Source organism: Heloderma suspectum, chromosome 11 (genome assembly GCF_057233095.1).
Source record: "Heloderma suspectum isolate Gila_16-S chromosome 11, 16-S_ref, whole genome shotgun sequence".
In the NCBI taxonomy this organism is placed as follows: domain Eukaryota; kingdom Metazoa; phylum Chordata; class Lepidosauria; order Squamata; family Helodermatidae; genus Heloderma; species Heloderma suspectum.
The window spans coordinates 23660348-23680162 of record NC_139468.1 but is presented as its reverse complement, the minus strand read 5'-3'; the positions used below and the strand labels follow the sequence as shown (position 1 = coordinate 23680162).

The following is a 19815-nucleotide window of genomic DNA, read 5'->3' as shown; positions in this document are numbered from 1 at the left end:
CCAGAGAAATCACATGCTCACACACCTAAAGCCTCACTGGATAGAGAAAGCATCCGCCATGTTTTCTTTTCCCTTCATGTCTTGAAGCTGTGTTATTTTGGGTTAAGTAAGAATGTAGGGAGCGGCCTCATGTCGAGTCAGACCCTGGGTCCATCTAGCCCAGTACTATTGACACTGACTGGCAGCAGCTCTCTGAGGTTTCAGGCAGAATTCTTCCCTAGCCCTACCTGGAGATGCCGGGGATTGAACCTGGGACCGTCGGCATGCAAACCATCTGCTCATCCCCTACGCAGCTTCCCCCTAAGCTACAGCCTTTCCCCATAGCATTAAAAGCCCCGAATCCCCCAGTGCTTTAAAGATTCCTGAAGTGTTTCACTCACACATAAGCATCATTGCAGATGCGCAAGTCTGCACGCAAAAGTGCTACGCAGGCCCGGCATCAGCACTGAGAATTGTCAGGCAGCCCAAAGCACCCCTGCAGGGCCTGCAACTGACAGCTGCAGGCTCTGGGGCCCCCACAGCAAATGGCTGGGCCTGGAAGACACCTGCCATTTAAAAACATTCCCACAATGCTCAACAAAGTGCCCAACTTAGTCTAGAGCTTAAAAAGAGCTATGATGATTATTATTTACATGATAGTATTTTTCCAGCTCTTCGGGCGAAGAGGACTCACCTGCATAGTGCTTCTGCATCAAAGTGTCTCGAATGCCTGTGATCAATGATGATGATTTCATGGTGTTTATCCAGAAAGCACTCGAGGGCAGATTCAGGGGTCCTGGCAACGTTACACCGAAATCCAGCTTTCTCACACGCCCAGCAGAAGCCATTACTCTGGTTGTCTTCTTTGGCAAACACTAGAAGTACCTAGCTCAAAAAAAGAAAAGAAAAAGAAACACATTTAATGCAAAACCCACACCGTTATATATGTATAGATTAAATCGTGCAGTAGGTGTATATAAAGCCACTCAGGCTTCACTGACTCATTCAAGTGTTTAATTTTATGGCATTCCCACATGAGCGAAAGCCCTTGAATTGGAAACGTGTATAATCAGAAGCCCCTGTCACATATGCCATCTGTGGTAAAACAGGATGGTTAGGTTATAGTGCAGGAATAGGAGGGACAGAGAAATTTGAAATGCATAGATGAAAAAGTATAGGATTAAAATTTATCCATTTATTTATTATGTTGATAGACTGCCCCACAACCAGAGTTCTCTGGGCAGTGTACAGATAAATTAGAAACATAAAATGCAAAACAATTGACAGTGATAAAAAAAGCACATCATAAAACCAACAACAAAGGTTAAAAACAGTGCAGCAGAACATCATCAGCAACAACAAAAGGAAAAAAACAAGACACACTGCATCAGAATAAAAGACCAAAAAGCACTAAAATCAGTTCTTAAGATGCCTGAGAGAATAAAAAGGGCTTTAGCTGGTGCCAAAAAGACCACACAGTAGGTGCCAGACAAACTTGTCTGGGGAGGCCAACTCACCCAGCACTAAAAAGCCCTCTCTCTTGTAGCCTTGCCTCATTTGGTGGGGGCAAATGTTATATGTAGATTATTAGGAAAAAAAGAAGGGAAGCAAACAGCTGGCATGCAAAGGTTGGATCTCCAACTCCCCTTTCTGAGGTTGGAGCACCGTCTCTGATTTTTGGAAGGGTTTTCTGAGCCATCCTATGGTCCCTAGGATGCTCGCCCAGGGACCACAGAATTGCTCTCTTAATCTCAACTGATACCTTATAATTGGAGGAATGCTGGGCAGGTTTCAAGCTTGAGGGATCTACTTTGCTTTTACTAGAACACCGAAATTCACCAATCGGAGCCTGGTGCAACAGACCCACACTTAGAATCAAAGAATTTAGAGAATAGGATTTTTATTTTTGTATCAGAATTGATCTGAGCTCACAGTCCTTGCACACAAAAATCTACTCCTGAATACCTAACGCTTTCTTGGTTTCACAGTATAATTTAAAGCTGGGGATGGGCATGGGAAGCATTTTGTTGCTACTATTATTAAATAACTGGTAGGCAGAGATCCTTGCTGATCTACTGCAAATCACCCAGAGATCCCCCAGAGATCTGCCAAAGATCGTCACCCTGAATTAAAGGACAGCGTCCCCACCGCCCTATTTTGTTATTATTACCTACTTAGAGTGATTGATTATGCTACACTGTGAGATAAAGTTGTTGCAGTTATTATCAAGGAGAATTAAATATACGGTTGCTTATCTAGTGTGGCTTGGACAAATGTAGTTCCCGTATAGCTGTCTGTCCTCAAGGTTAACAGTTTACACAGCAACAATCAAGCTACCTTTGTATACTTGAGAACACAGAGTAATGGAAGGAAATTTCTCAAATGCAGAAGGCAGGTAATGCAAGGAACAGACCTCTTACAACAGAAGGTGAGGGGGTCATACAGTCAACAGCACGGGTGTAATCCTAAGAGGCAAAGGGGCACATGGGTGGAGCAGATTACGTGGGTCTCTTTCCCATATGATCAGCACCCTGTTGGGAGCGATGATTCTGATCATAAGAGGAAGACCCATGATCTGCTCCTCACCCCTTTTATATTATTTGCATGCACCCCCATGAGGGGTGAGATAGCACCACATTGAACCAGATGCTGTGTTGCTGGGTGCACATGGGAAAAAGCACATGTTTTGCATGAAGAAGGTGCCAGGTTCAATCCCTGGCATCACCGGTTAAAAGGATGAGGTAGCAAATTATGTGAAAGGTCTCTATCCAGGCTTGGCCCTTCCAGGTGCCACAGTGACCCATGTGGCTCAGGGAGCAGATCAGGAGAGGCGGTGGACTGGGTGCCCCCACCCATCTACCACCCAGAGGCCTGCCTGCCATTATCACAGCCAGCCATGTGTTCCTAGCTGCCGCTCAGCCTGCCCACTGCCGCTTGCTAATGGAGCATTTGCAAGGAAGTGGCTGGTGGGGCTCTCTGGAGCACCCATGAGGCCTAATGCCTCACTTTGAGGGGTCCTTCCTCAAAGTGAGGCATTGTGGGAGAGGTGGCTACAGAGACTGCTGGCGCCATCGCCGCTTTGCTACGACAGCAGCAAATACTGTTTGAACTTACTTTAAGCTTTAAAGCGATGGTGGCAGTGGTGGTCTCCGTGGCCATCTTGCCCACAACACCTTGTTTTGAAGAAGGACGCCTCACAGCGAGGTACCAACAGGCGAGATTGCTTGCCCCTCCAACGTTAATGCAATGGTGGCAAAACCAAAGCTGGGGAGGGGAAGGAGGAAGTGGTGGCAGGTCCACCCCCACCGAAAGGCAGCGCATTGACCCTGTCTCTTCCAGAGACCTAGGAGAGCTGCTATCAGTCCAAGCAGACAATACTGGACTAGGTTCACAAATAATCTATCCAGGTATAAGGCAGCTTTCCATATTCCTAAACCTATTGGGACAGCAATCATGAATACAAAAACCAAGTACACCAGTGCCTACTCTCCACTGTCTCCCATGTAAAACGTCAGTATCTAGCCGCTATAATTCACTCCCTCTCGAGACTCAACTTTAGTTCACAGTTCTAAGCAATTCCAGACATTCCAACAGTGCTTACTCTTTGGATTAGGCTCGTTGGAATGTCTGTCAATAAATGTCACCATTTACACCTCGTGCGTATTTTTTATAAGAGAAAGGGAGAAAGAGAGACACTTTGGGTTTACTTAAAGCTCAGCTCCCATTGAAAATAGGACGAAACTCTTTGTTAAATGAAAACCCACCAACCCGGGCCCCATCTATATGGCACCACTTTGACCCACCCCCCGTCGCAACTGTGAACCAATGTGGCTTCGAATCACCATGCCCTGCGATATACTCACGATGTACTGCGCACTTCCCTAAGAGACTCGCTGTGCCCTTTTTTTTGGCCATTATACTGAGATGTGCAGCTGTGCAGTCTCATGAGTGTGGGGGTGTGATACTTCAGTGGCTGTTTTATATTTGAGGGGCTCTGCTGTGCAAGGTTATGCTCAAAATCCTACAAGCTAGGCTTCAGCAGTATGTGAACCGAGAACTACCGGAAGTACACGCTGGGTTCCGAAGAGGCAGAGGAACTAGAGATCAAATCGCCAACATTCACTGGATCATGGAGAAAGCAAGAGAATTCCAGAAAAACGTCTATTTCTGCTTCATTGACTACGCTAAAGCCTTTGATTGTGTGGATCACAACAAACTGTGGCAAATTCTGAAAGAGATGGGAGTACCAGACCACCTTACCTGTCTCCTGAGAAACCTGTACGAGGGCCAAGAAGCAACAGTAAGAACCGGACATGGAACAACTGATTGGTTCAAAACTGGGAAAGGAGTACGACAAGGCTGCATATTGTCACCCTGCTTATTTAACTTATATGCAGAGTGCATCATGAGAAACGCCGGGTTGGATGAATCACAGGTCGGAATTAAGATTGCCGGGAGAATTATCAACAACCTCCGATATGCAGACAATACCACCCTAATGGCAGAAAGCAAAGAAGATCTAAAGAGCCTCTTGTTGAGGGTGAAAGTGGAGAGTGCAAAAGCTGGTTTGAAACTCAACATTAACAAAATGAAGATCATGGCATCTGGCCCCATCACTTCCTGGCATATAGAAGGGGAAGAAATGGAAGCAGTGACAGATTGTATTTTCTTGGGCTCCAAGATCACTGCAGACGGTGACTGTAGCCATGAAATTAAAAGACGCTTGCTCCTTGGGAGGAAAGCTATGGCAAACCTAGACAGCATAGTCAGAAGCAGAGATATCACCTTGCCGACAAAGGTCCGTACAATCAAAGCTATGGTTTTCCCAGTAGTAACGTATGGCTGTGAGAGCTGGACTATAAGGAAGGCTGAGCACCGAAGAATTGATGCTTTCGAACTGTGGTGCTGGAGAAGACTCTTACGAGTCCCCTGGACTGCAAGCAGGTCAAATCAGTCCATCCTAAAGGAAATCAACCCTGAGTGCTCATTGGAAGGACAGATCCTGAAGCTGAAGCTCAAATATTTTGGCCACATAATGCGAAGAGAAAACTCCCTGGAAAAGACCCTGATGCTGGGAAAGATTGAAGGCAAAAGGAGAAGGGGACGGCAGAGGATGAGATGGCTAGATAGCATTACTGATGCAATGAATATGAACTTGAACACACTCCGGGAGAGAGCGGAGGACAGGAAGGCCTGGCGTGCTATGGTCCATGGGGTCACGAAGAGTCGGACACAACTTAACAACTGAACAACAAGCTGTGTCTTTCTGACCCTGTTTTAGGTAAAAATTGGGTGTTTTGTGCTCCTTCCTTTCCGCACCATCAGCTTGTCAGTTCCCCAGCCTGAGGTTCTTGCAATGGTTCGCACTCACAAGCGTGAGCACTACATGCCTAGCCATTGCTCCAAAATGGTGGCTGGGAGATGTTGTTCCTACCCCAAGGCCCCCACCAGCCCTTGGGTACTAAGTCCAAAAACAACCGTTGTGAAGTTACGAAGCAAAACTGTGCAAAAGTGTGATTAATTAGGTGAAAACGCCCCTCTTTGCCTCTGCAACTGCGCAGCTGTGAAGGGATGGGGGAGCAAAGGGGCGTCACAGGGTGATGTAGGCACTACACACACCTACAACATGCACACTGTAAGATGCGAAGTAACTTCGGAGAAGGAACAGACAGACCGCCACCATGGGGGAACCCGCAGCAAACGCCCAAAATCGCAGTAATACGCCTCCTTGGAACTCCTCTTTTTCAGGGCAAAAGCCATGGATGGCTGCGAAGTCACAACTACGTCATCTATCATGAGGGACCTCGACTCACACCCACCCCGGAGTAAGATCCCGGTGTAGATGGGGCCCCAGATCCATCTTGCACTTTAAGTTATATGCCATGAAGTTACTCTATGGCAAATTGCGGCTTTCAGAAACAGTGTAGTCTGGGGATTGCTGCTTTGCGATCTTCCGAATAAAGCACTACATAGGGAAGAGAACTATATGTATTATTTATTTAAAATATTTATATACTGCCCTTCGTTATCAAATCACAGTGTACAAAATTAAAACAACAATTAAAGTAAATAAAAGATAAAAACAGCAACAAATCAAATCTACCAACGAGGTATTAAAATAAGCAAATGCTTTGGGTGTATGGATAAGTTTTTAACAGGTGCCTAAACACCATAAAAGACAACGTCTATTATACTGCAGCCGGGAGAGAATTCCAAAGGCAACATGCCACAACAGAAAAGACCCTCTCCTTGGTCCCATATGTACCTGTGCAGGTGATGGGACAATCAGGAGGGTCTAATCTGTAGATCTCAGTGAACAGGCAGGTTGATATGGGAGAAGGTACAAAGAGATGGCAGAGAAATAGTGGGTAAGACAAGACATTGGGAATTTGGAAGCTGTCAGGTTATTTCAGAGAAGAAACCAGGCCAAAAACGGATCCCTAAGAGAATTCTGTCTCTGATATGCTTTTTGCCCCCCAAATCACAGTTTTCTGCCATCTCATGCAGGCCTCTCACAATGGATTCCACTGACTCCCCAAGGCTTTGAACTTTCTGGTGGAAACTGGCCATCTGATAAACTACATTATGCTTGGGAATAACATGCTTATGAAATTTGGCCAGCACTTCTGCACAGTCATCCTGATGATTCTCCTCAGAAAAGGTAAAGGATTTGAAGATCTGGTCAGCTTCTTTTCCCATAACATAGATGAGAGAATTAACCTGCACTCTCCTAGTCTCCATGTGGAGCTTTGTTGCTATGCAGAAACGAGCAAATCGTTCCTGGCCATTCTGATGGTCTGTCAGAGTTGAAGCTTTCTGGGGTTGAAAACAGTGCCGTGGCAAGCAATTCTTTAAAGATTTAAGCCTTAGACTTCTGACACTGTGTCAGGCTATTTCAGAGAAGAGGCCAGGCCAAAAATGGATGCCTAACAGAATTCCGTCTTTGACAGAAGTCTTGGTACAGATCGCAGCCACAAATTTATTGGGTGGTCTCCCACAAGCCACTTTTCTTCAGCTTCCCCTCTGTAACCCCCACACTGCTTGCCTAGTAGACATGTAAAAAAGACTCAAGGCTGATCCATAGGACAACTATCAGAGATGAGCTCGCTGTGGAGCCAGAACTGAGGACTACACAGAAACACACCACAGCCAGAAAGGCCTTGTTGCTCAGCCGAAACAGGAAGGCTTTTATAGCATTTCCTGTCCAGGGTAGCTGAATAGGTGGGCAGGGCCAGTCCAGAGCCTGAAAATACTTAATTGCCAGCAAGAAGTTCTTTCAAACTACTAGTTCACCACAAGGGGCAGCTGCACACAGAAGCGTTTCCCAGTTCGAACACCAACAACTCCTAACATAACCAAAACTCATGGTAATATATGGTAGTAATTCAATTTCCTGGAAACTCATTTTCAAAATGACGTCAGAACTGAGGGCTCCAAGGCCTCAACTCCCCTACCCCAAAGTCACAAGTATGTGCATTTTCACTCATAGATTTATTTATAAATAATGAAGTATATATGTTTTATCCCAATCTTCGTCCTTCCACAGAACTCAGGGTGATATAGATGTTTCTCTCCCCTGCCCCCGCTCTCGCCCCCATTTATCCTAAGAACAACCCTTTCAGTCACATTAGGCTAAAAAGAGAGGGCCTGGCCCATAGTCACCCAGTGAGTTTCATGGCTGAATAGGGATTTGAACTTGGGTCTCCCTGAATTTAGTCCAGCGTTCTAACCACTAGGCAACTGACTCCTCTTTAGGATTGCTTTTAGGTTTATTGATCTATGCATGCTTGCATTACTGTTTTGCATTATCCTGTTTGTTTTTATTGTATGCTGCTATGAGCACCTCTTAGCAAAGAATGCGACTAATAAATGGCATAAATCAACACACATGCATGCATTTCGTGGATTTATTTTTTATTAATGAATTGTAAAACAGAACAGAGTAGCAGCTTCGTTTTGACAAGCACAAGATTTGGGGCTGGCATCTCAACTTCTAGCATGGCTTACCTGAAGTTGATCTTGATGGAGTCTCATAGGGCCAAATTGCACATCTGTTCCCACTGCCTAGGAACAAGAACAGGACAATGTTAAGTGCGTCTATCCTGCATCTGGGGGTAGAAAAATCATCATCACTTCTTGGCAGGAAAAACGGGGAGGTTGATTTACCCTACACTTTAGAAATACATGGCAAACATTATGTGGCAGACTGTCTGGAGACTGCCTATAGGAATTTATAATCAGCATAGCATTGACAAGGTGACAAATTAACCAATGGATTTTTGAGGCATTTCCATTTGCCATTTCATACCGAAAGCAAAAAAGGTATTAGCCGCATAAACTTGCTTGGCAGGTATTTGCATCTTCAGCATCACCTACTGCTTTCCAAATACTGGCATTTTTAAAAAATATACCAACATCTAGGGATGGGGGAAAATTTGTTCAGTTCGCAGTTTAATGCAAACTTCCCTACTTTTGCACTTTCAACCCAATACATGAACTGAAACTCAGTTATCCTTCAAAATCTGCCATTCTCCGAATTTGCAATGGAGTTTTCCAATAAAAAATGCATATATTAGGGGAAAGTGCATAGAAAAATGTGCATATTCATGAAAATGATGCTAAAACTGCATTATATCAAGGAAATTGATCACAAAAATGTGTACATATGGAAAAATTGCGTACAAAATGCATGTACCAGGAGAAACACGTACAAAAATGCGACGAATTTTCATGCAAACTTTAGGGGAAAATGCTCACCATTCAAGACGAGTCATACTTAAGATTGGAAAAATTATCAAATTTTGGGACTAACTGAACTTAAGACTGGAAAAATGAGAAAATGAGAGACAACAAAACTGATGGATTCATCCATCCTTAACAACAACCAAACAGATTTAAAAGACACCTTTGATTTACTATTTGGGAGAGCACTTTGTTTCTGTAGTGGTATCATGGGCACATATGACTGCATTATGACAACTCATCAAGCCAAAGGATTTGCAAGCTGTACTAGTGAGGGCCACTTTCTTAGACCAGCTTTGAAAAGGATTAGACAATTAATAGTGTAGGATAGAGCTATCAATGGCGGTTATCAATTATAACTAAATGGAACTTGCATGATCAAAGCCAGTCTACCTCTATGATGCACTGGATACAAACAGGAGAGGGTGTTTCCTTTATGCCATGCTTTTAAATTTCCCCAAAACATCTGTTTGACTGGTGATGGAAAATGAGTGCAGGACAAGATACATCTCAGTCTGATCCTACAAGGTAATGTTTATATCCGCCACCTCTAGCCCCAGGGTGGGGAACCTCTTTTGGCCCCAAGGCCAAATTCAATTCCGGAGAAGCTCTTGGGGGCTGCATTTCAGTGGTGGGTGGAGTCAAAGGCAAAGGGGCAAGGGCAAAGACAAAAGGGGTGGGGCCAAAATAAAATTAAATATCCAGGATATTGTAGTTTGAAGTCCTTAGTGCCAGGAACTAAGTCTTAGGAGAGGCATTTCAGCCTTTTTGAATGGGGGGAAAACTGCACAAAAGCTGGGAAGCCATTAAACCATCTGTGGTTGGGGGGAAGGGGATGAGGGCAGGCAAAACAGTAGGGGATGTGGCCATCTGGGGAAGCCCAGAGTACCAGACTCAGGATGGCTGGATTTGGCCACCTAGGCCTGAGCTTCCCCAACCCTGCTTTAGTCCAACACATCCAAAGTGAGGGTACCTGGTTGTGGAAATCTGATTTAGAGTCTTCCTATTTATTAGTGCTATGCCGAAAATTTCTCCCAATTTTTTTTAACCCTTCTCATTCAGTTTGATAGAAAAGAAATTTGCTTTCAAAAAGAAATTCAAGGGAGGAGAAATTTCAGAGAAATTCTCATGGGTTGGTCTTGGGTAAGTCCAAGGGCTTACCTTACTTACGAGATGGCGGAGGAGTGTGCATGAGTGTCCTGTCTGTCACTGTACAGTAATCTCTGTGACAGCCTGTTGCCTCCTCGGCTGCCCGCACTTCCGTTAAAGCCATCGTGAGGAAGACATCATGAGGCAATTCCTCCCATGGCGGTTTTCAGTTCAGGAAGTGCAGGTGGCCAGGGAGGCTGCAGAGCAATGGGAAGATGTGTAAGAGAGAGAGAAAACACACACAGCACCCTCAGCCACCTCACAGTGATTAGGTAAGCTCAAAAATACCACCAAAAGAAATTCAAAATTCTGCCTCAGAAGAGTGGAAGCCTCACCACAGTTGATGCTGCTGCCACCCACAGAAGCAGTGCAAGAAACCAAAAACCCTAAGGAAAAGAGAAAGAAGCTGTGCTACAACCCTTGCCGATAGTGAGCCCTATCTGTGAGAAACTGTTGGAGAAATTCTCCTTCCCTAGGAGAAATTCAGTGAAACTGTCTCCCCAATTTCCCTGCCCAGAAATAGGCTGGAGAATTTTGAGAGGCCATTTGCGCACAGCGCTACTATTTATGCCATCAGCTGCTCCTATAAAGAATAATCTTTGAAATGATTTGACTAGGAACAATCTCTGCTTTTCTGTTTTGAAATAAAATTGTAGGAAAGTATTTTGATGAAACAGTGAACAGAATGCTTTAGACACACACACACACATGCGCACACGTTAACAAATAGATTCTGATGACTATGAAAGTGGTGCTTTTACAATGTTATTCTTCACAGTAAAACCACACTTTATGATCAGATTTAATCCTCTGCCATCCAGAATTTCTTCCAATGAGTAATTTTAAAGAGCCAACAGCCTCTCCCACAGGCCACATAAAGGCCTTTGAAAATTACACGGTTTCTCCACCAGCTCTATTGCTTGGAGCTCAGTCCTTAAGACTCCTCAGATGCCCTTTCATTTATTACTTTGGAAATCACCCATTTAATTTTAAATTTAAACTAAAGCCTGAAAAGAGAAACAGGAGCAGGAAAGGAGGGGGGTGGGGAAGGGAGGGAAGTCGGTAAAAGTCAAGGGAAAAAGTAGAAGGTATCCAGAGCTCTGTGTGTTTTCTATGCATTTAAATTAAATGAGCATATGCAAATTTTATACAAATCCATACCCTTTTTCCCCTCTTGTTTTTGGGAGATAAACAAGTGGCCACCCTACATGGTGCTCAGTAAGAAATTTTCTCTTAGTACTTTTCTAGTTGCTCCCATTAAAATCCCATCAACTGCCTTCACGACCTCTCCCAGTGACATGCTTCGAGTTGCTTTTTCCTCCCACCCACTTCCACCCTTATTGCTGAGTTTGCAGCGAGACTTTGCAGCATAACATGACAGCCCCCAAAGCATTTTTTGTTTGGATCCCCAAGAATACATTTTATTCATGCAGGAAGATGGGAGTTGGTTGGTTTTAAGGATGTGGAAGATATCTTTTGCCATCACTGCCTGACATGACGGTGCCAAGTTAGTCAATAATTTTGTGTGCACGACTTGAAAACAGAAGATGTGCCTTGACCTCAGTGACATTGGTTTTGCAATGCTAAAAAAGAAAAGAAAAATGGAACAGCTAGGTTACCAAATGAGCAAAGTCAGCAAAAAGGCAGAGAAGGCACGGATTGCATAAGAGAGGCTGTTTTTACCCAATAACGCTTCTGAGCACAACCACACTTCTCAATTAACAGAGCGATAGCTGTGTAAGTCAGTTGCAGCAAAAACAACAAAGAGTCTTGTAGCCCATTAATGACTAACACATTTATTCTGGCACAAGCTTTCGTGGACATGCTCCATTTTCCCAAAAATCTTTGTTTCTGTGTGGTCATTTTCCCAATCCCAGAAGAAAGCTACAAGCATTTTCAGTCACTTGGCCCGTTATTTGCAGCAGAACCTCACCAAAATGTGCATCTGTCTGAATTTAGTTTGTGTGACGCAGGACCAGCCCAAAATATTTTGTTGCCTGAGGCTAAAGACAAGATGGCAACCCCGCTCTTTCTACGGACAGAAGCCAACTGAATGGGCAGCTGCATCTTACTTGGACGCTGCTGCTGGGATGACACCCTCCACCTGAGGCAATAGTCCAGTTGGGGGTGGGGGAGAGGCAAGATCAGGTCGTGTGACATACACAGATCTGTCCTCCAGCAGATGGGAACGGCTGAGGGTGAGGAGGCTCAGGAGGCACAGCTGAGGGGTGCCCCCACGGCCCCCAGGATCTGCCACCTAAGGTAGTTGGTCTCACTCTGCCTGATGGTGCCAAATGAAGTCAGACACAATCCAGACAAGATGGAGGCTCTGTTAGTAGGTGGTTCTTCTGTCCAGTAAGGAGCATTTAACCTGCTCTAAATGGGGTTGCACTCTCCTAGAAGGAGCAAGTTCGCAGTCTGGGGTTGCTTATAGATCCAGCTCTGTCACTTGAGGTCCCAGTGACTTCAGTGGCATGAAGTGCCTTTTATCAATTTTGGCTGATATACCAGCTACAACCCCACCTGGACACAGATAGCTTGGCTACGATGATCCATGCCCTGGTGAACTCCCACCTAGATTATTGCAATGAGTCATGGGTGGGGCTATCTCTGAAGATGGTCCAGAAACTGCAGTTAGTGCAGAACGGAACAGTGAGGCTGCTTACTGGGACTGGCTACTATTATTATTATTATTATTATTATTATTATTATTATTTATTGCATTTATACCCCGCCTTTTTTCCTCTTGCAAGGAACCCAAGGCGGCTTACATTATCCTCCTCCTCTCCATTTTATCCTCACAACAACAACCCTGTGAGGTGGGTTGGGCTGAGAGTGTGTGACTGGCCCAATGTCACCCAGTGAGCTTCCATGGCCGAGTGGGGACTAGAACCCGGATCTCCCGGCTCCTAGTCCAACACTCTTGCCACTACACCATTATTATTTGTTTATTTAATACCCTGACTTTCTACCACAAAATCAAGGTGGCAAAACAATAACAGAATAAAATAATTTTGAACATATTACTCTAGTGCTGCGTCAACTGCACGGGTTTCCAGTCAGTTTCCGGGCCCACTTCAAAGTGCGGGTGCTGACCTTTAAAGCCCTAAATGGTTTAGGGACAATCTACCTGAAGGAGTGCCTTCCCACATGTATGTATTACATTTCTATACCGCCCAACAGCCGAAGCTCTGTGGGCGGGTCACAGTTAAACGATAAAATGCAACATAAAATACAATATATAAGTTTAAAATTACAGTGTAAAATAAAAACCAAAACCAAACTATACGTTTCTGCCCAATTGCTAAAGTCATCTTCGGAAGCTCCTCTCTGGTGTGATGAGTGGCTCCCAGGGAACTCTGTAGTCCCCCCCCCCCGCCCCCCACAATTCACTGTATACATTTAGACACCAGGTTAAGACCTTCTTCTTTAAGCAGGCATTTAATCTTTAATCTGTTGCTTGATTATTAATTTTACTGTGGAGTCCTCAATGTTTAATATTTTTCAAATGTTTTTAAAGTTTAATATTGTATTATTCTGGTACTGTTTTTCTTATTTTGTTGTTGTTTGGTTTTATGATTGGAAACTGGAGAGAGGGCATTTGCTGGTATACAACTCAAATAAATAAACAAATAAATGAAGGTTGGCCACCCTTGGTCTGATATCTGCATTCAATAGCTATTTGTTTCTGGCTTGCTTTGAGTTTGCTTTGGTGCTTGTTTCTGCATTACTTACCAAGCTCAGATGGCGGTAGGACAACACATGACAGGGTATGCATTGCAGGGAACTTAACTCAGGGGAATAGAGGGGTTGTACTACCCAGGGAAGATATTCCCTGCCATATATCTCAACTGGGACATTTTTGATGTGAAGTCCTGTTAATTCCCAGTCTTCATGAAATAACCTTTTTGCTCTATTTTTCCAGCTGAGCAGCTCAGGACAAAAGATTCAGGCAACCGTATCCCTCTTCCTCCCAGACCCTGATGTACCCCATAAGCAGAACATGAGGACAATAGGACCCTCCCACTGTTGTTCCCCTACAAGTAGCATATAGCCATCATGATTAGTACCCACTGATGGCCTTATCCTCCACTGATATGGTCAATCCTCTTTTAAAACTGCCTAAGTTGGTGGCCATCTTATGTAAATTCCATAGTTTATGTGCTGTGTGGAGAAGAACTCCAGATAACTTATTAACAAGTTAAAATACACTTTTCCCAATATAGATCCTTGGGGGACCCCACTCCTTACATCCGTCCATTGGGAGAACTGTCCATTTATTCCAACTCTGTGCTTCCTGTTCTTTACCAGTTACTAATCTATAAGAGGCCCTCTCCTCTTATCTCATGACTGCTAAGTTTACTCAAGAGTCTTTGGTGAGGGACCCTGTCAGAAGCATTTTGACAGGCATTTCTACCAGCTTACATTAGTCATTTGCCATAATAAATGTGTTAATCTTTAAGGTGCCCCAAGACTCTTTGTTGTTTTGCTGCAATACACTAATACAGCTACCCTCTGGAAATTGTTACACTCTTTTCCAGTTTCAATCAGTTCACAAACATTTCCCTGGCTGGTCCGGTCACCTGGAGGTAATTTTTATTCACCTTAGGCAATGAGGCATGTGGCCATTGGCAAGCCCAAAATGTGTACCTACTTTTTGGCATTCACAACATTCATCTGTAGGGTCAACATCGGAATCAACATTATTGGGACTGCACAACCAGAGCCCCTGCGACTACCTGCTCTCTCATTCTGGCCCAGAGCGAGTGCAACCAAGCAGGTGACAAGGCAGCAAGGAGAAGCAACAACAGCCACTGCTGTCTGTTCACCTTACCTGGTCTTTCTCTCTGGGCAGAGGTGGGGATTGGGTCCAGAGGGAAAGGAAGTGAGTGATGGTGGACAGAAGGAAGGGGGGAGGCAAGGAGGACATATTTCCTGAGGACACTCTCTTCTTAAACATGGAGCTGGCATTATTCATCTGAGGTGGTCAGTATTCTCCCAGAACCATCTTCCACAGTGGCCCTTCCACCTGGTCACGACATAATTATATAATTATGAAGAATTAGTGCCTTGTTGGGTTTCCCGCTCCCTTTCCATCCAATTTTTCCTTTTGTATCATGTCTATTAGACCGTAAGCCTGTGACCAGGAACTGTATTGTTTCTAATCTATATACGGTACCTAAGAAAACTTTAGATGATGATGATAGTAATAATGGACATTCACTGTAACCTGTGCTGCATTTGCAGAATTCCATCCCCCCTCCACTGGCTTCAAATACCTAGAGATAAGTTATTTGCTAAGTTAAAAAACAACAACATTGGAAAGAATTCCTAAAATAGACAGGGCCACAGAAGTGTGACTGATGAGAATCAAAGGGCAAACAAACTAGACACTGACCTGGCATAACCCACAAAAGCACTTCAGGTTTCTCCTCCTTGCCGTGAGTCATTCTGTGTCACTCTGCCAGAGAGCAAGCAACGGGCGGTGGGGGAATCCAACTAATGGTTTCTCTTCCCACAGAGTAAAAAGGCTTGCATGAGCTTGCTCACAGGATACTTAGCAAACAGGAGGTTGGGGAGGGGCAGAAAAGTCAGCCTCATCCAGGGCCAGCCCAAGACATTTGCTGCCTGAGGCAAAGGACAAGATGGTGCCCCCTCCCATTCCCTGTACAAAAGCCGACTGGACTGGCAGATGACTCTGTGTTCAACACTGATGATGGGACAGTGTTCTCCACTGAACTTGAAGCCAGCAGGCTAACATAGGGGGGCGGAGAGTACGCTGCATGCCACACAGTTCTCTCCTTGAACATGTTACTGCCACCTCCTAGCATCTGCCACCTGAGGTGACTGCCTCACCCTGCCTAATGGTAGGACCGGCCCTGGCCTCATCACATGGTGGGGGAGACACACCACGGTAATGTTGTGGGAACAGACCAGAAGGGTGTCCTCTCATACCAGAAATCGTTCTGGGGAAGATTCCAAGGTCAAACTTGGGGCTTCAGACATACAAAGCACCCCTCAGTTTTGAAGCTGGGCTCGCTGTTCCCAAGAGAGAATTTTTACCCGCAATTTTTAGTGAAGGCATGATGAAAGAAGAGGGCGAATTTTGAGAACAAGGTGGGGAAACTCACTGGCCTTCAGTTGCTTTCCGCTATTATTTTGAAACTGAGTTTGAAGGAGCACCGGTGACCGGTGAGCTTCACACTTCCCCACCTTAAAACTTTGCCCACCCACCGAAACAGCTGAAATGCCCTCCCTCCTCTTGCTGCTGACCGTGGCAACAAAAGAGGGGGAATATTTCACAATAGCACTCGTTTTATGATTCAAGGCTGCTCTTGGTCTTGAACGGGCAACCTGCAGGATATAAGGCAAGGATTCGGCCTAGTTTGCCACCAATATCCAGCCCTGGACAAAGGGACGGACTGCTGGGAGTTCAGCCACATCAGCAGGGGAACCTCTTGCCACCAAGAAGCCAGAACAGGTGAGGTGGAACTCCGTGATCCTAGAAAGCCTTCCAGGCTCGCTTGCCAATTGAGCAACCAGGAGACTGCTCTTGCTGGCCACAGCCCTGTCTTACCTTGGCCTGCCCCCAGCTCAGCACGCTCATGTCAACAACTCTCCTGCCAAGCTTTTGGCTCAGGCAAGCCTCCTATGAAACTTCACTGGAGGAGACACCACTGAGAATCCTACAGATCACTTTTCATGCTATTCCTATTTACACAGGGCCATCCAGGTGCAAAATTACACAGACAAGACAGAAAGGTCCCAGGTTCTGAAGGTGCTTACCATCAAAGATAGACAAAGGGCCCTTCCATGAAGCAGGGTGAGTATTGGTGTCACATCATGCGAGCGGGGAGGGGGGAGCTTGGTGGGGTGGGGCACGGGAGGGAAGGACTGAACTTCCCCTCTTCATACTCTGCAATCCTTGTCTGGATTGCGGCCCCGACGCTTACTGTGCAATAAGAAAAAAGGCACAGAAGTACCTGCATGGTACTTTTAAAAAGTAATGTAGTTCAGCCTCCCCCAACGCGTTCCTGTCCAGATGTTTAGGACTACAACTCCTAACGTCCCTTACCACTGACCATGCTGGCTGGGGCTGATAGGAGTTGTAGTTCAAAACATATGGAGGGCACCACCTTGGATGTCGCTTGAGACTGGGAGCACCTCTCCAGAGTAGGGATGGGCAACTTGTAGCCCTCCTGTTGTTTCGGGCTACAACTCCCAGCAGCCCTAGCTAGCATGGCCAATGGCGAGGGATGATGGAAGTTGTAGTCCAAAACATCTGGAGAGGAACATATTGGGGGAGGCTGAACTACACATTACTTTTAATAAATAGTGTGTAACTACTTTTAAGGCATCATGGGAGCTGTAGTCCAAAACATTTGGAAGGCACCAGGTTGCCTACCCTGCTCCAAAGCCTCGGGCCTTTCCCAGTTATGCTAACCCAAGGAGATGCTTTTAACTGCAGATATCCAGGGCTTAACCTGGGATCTTCTGCGTGCAAAGCATTTGCTCTACCACTGAGCTGTGGTCCCTCCCTTTGTCCTCTCGAAAAAAGGAATGCTTAAAGGTGTCAAAATCCATGCTGTTATTTTTGTCCTCCTATGCATTTAATAGCAGCACTATTGTGGGCACACACACACGCACACAGAGTAGTCCTTGACAGTATCATTTGCTATTCTTTTAATAAGCATCCAGAAAGTATCAGTCAAAGTAACACACTGGTTCTGGCTTGTTGTCAAACACCACGACCGCTACTACACATCAGAGCACCGAATAAACTCTACAGTTCTCGGCTCTGGCTTCTCACCTCATTTACAACAGTGTGTAAGCTGCAGTAACACAATTAACGCTGATGGTTTTACAACTTTCTCTTGATATGCAGCGGCATAAAAGAAGGGTACATGCTGGGTCCTTGCTCAAGCTCCTTCGGCAATTTCGAGCCGAAGGTAATCAGAAGTTTAGAAGAGCAAAGGAACAAGGAGTCCCGACGTTGTTTTGCCTTTTGCTCGCCAGATTAAGAGGGACAAAGGTACAAGCTCTTGAACAGCTCACACCAAATGCTGTCAGTTATTTGTTAAAGATGGGTCTCGGCTCTGATCTACAGACATCATTCCTCCAGCATTACAAACACCAACCCTCTTAGTTACTTTTCTTTTTCTTTTGCCTTCGTGCTTCTGAAAATCAAAAGGGGTGAAGGAACAATTTGTACAACACCACAATCTTTTCAGGGAGTAGCCCCCCCCCTCCCGCCCCTCCACTGAAAAGATTTCATCGAAGGATAAAAACAGACAGACAGATCTAACTTAAGTAGGGTGGCCATTTATGAATTGTCAAAAAAAAAAAAAAAGAGGAAATGAATCACCAAAAAGGAGGACAAAAGAAGATAGCAATTTGTATAAAATCTGCATATGCTAATTTACATGCACGGATGCAAATTTAGACATAATTATAATTTAAATAGAAATACAGTACATTGCATCATAGTATAGAAGACTGCGACTAGGTGACCGGTGTGCCTGCTTGTTCCATCTGCTCTTCAGCTGCTCACTCTTGATAGGCAACAATTGTTATGGCTCTTTATCTTTAAACTGGAATGGGAAAGTCCTGCCCTTCAAACAGAGGGTGATCCTCTGTAAAAGCGAACACATGGCCACCCTAAGCTTAAGAGGTGAACCTGCTGTGAAAGCATGTGTCATTTACACACACACACACACACATCAAGCTTTCGCCCTCAGACAGGATTCAGGAAAGAATAGTTCTCCTGGTTATTTGCAAAAGCTGGATTTGCACAGTACTTATTGGCCAACACTTGTATCAACTGTAAAACTTCCATCTCCTCTCTACCCCCCTTTTTTCTCCAGAGCATAGCATTGACTAGCCAGCCACTGTGTCAACCATGAACATAATTTCCTTCCCAAATAGTTTCCAAAGTGTTTGCAAACAATATTTAAAACTCAATTTATTATTATTAGCACTACTTTGAAAAGCACAGATTTATTTATTTTATGTATTTGTGAAGTATTTTATGTATCGCCTTTCCACCAATAGGCCCTCAAGGCGGTGTACAATACAAAATTAGTTATCCACACCATTTCACACCTCCCAGATGTTCTGACACAATTTTTAGATTAAAAAAAAGTATCACAATATGTTTAAAAATATGTTATTTTGAGAGAAAATACATTTAGAGACACCTATTTAAATGTGGATTTGTATGCAGATTTTTAAAAAATGATTTCAGAGCAATGTAAAAATGGCCTCGTTTTGCGTCCAACCTGCCAGGCACTCAGTCACCCAAGTTTGCTATTAGAAGGAATGATCATGTGCTGACTAGGCAGCTGACTATCCAATGCAGGGCGGATGGAACACGGAAGGGATCCTCTCCTCCTCGCTCCGGCCACCCTGCATTTGTGGCTAGGCTGTCTAGCTGGGGACATCGGAGCGGGAGGGGGGGGTGCATGGTAAAGTGTCATAACAACTCTCCCATGGTCTCCTCCCCTCCCCCAGGAACGCCCCCTTTTTGCCCGCTCCACGCAGCAGTTATGAGTGCAGAGGCAGGGATGAACCGTCCTGCCTATGAGCGGCAGGGGAGGGGGTGGAGAGGAACCAAAAAATCCTATGGCCGTCTAGACACTTTCTAGAGGCCATAGGATGGCTATCTTAGTATTTCATGTTATTATTTGTTTGTAGACTTTACTATGGCCATCACTGTGGCAGACCTGTTACGTCAACAGGTTCGTCCAACTCCTACGCTCTTTTCAGGAAAAACCTCTAGCACTTGTACTTCATAATGTTGTTATGCAAACATTTAACATTTCAAGCGTCAAGGGTAGGCATAGTCGGGCACTTGCTGAGGGCCCACATCCCACCAGGGGTCTTGTCAGGAATGAATCTGAGCGTGTGGAGATGTCTGGCAGCTCAGATTCAGATTCAGAATGGGAA

The 19815-nt window shown here is 44.9% G+C and overlaps 1 protein-coding gene across 5 annotated transcripts in view; it reads right to left on the bottom strand.

Moving 5' to 3' along the window:
• Positions 1-19815, bottom strand: part of PDE8A (phosphodiesterase 8A) — a 233260-nt gene that overhangs the window by 47707 nt on the left and 165738 nt on the right. For 4 of the 5 annotated variants that reach the window (XM_084817234.1, XM_084817232.1, XM_084817233.1 and 1 more), the window contains 2 exons: positions 7987-8043; positions 674-864 (listed from right to left, as the gene is read on the bottom strand). In XM_084817234.1, the coding sequence (XP_084673360.1) occupies positions 674-864; positions 7987-8013 (218 nt within the window). In that variant the 5' untranslated portion in view covers positions 8014-8043. Of the gene's footprint in view, positions 1-673; positions 865-7986; positions 8044-15268; positions 15309-19815 lie in introns of those variants that run through there. The other variant, XM_084817236.1, reaches the window with a different exon arrangement.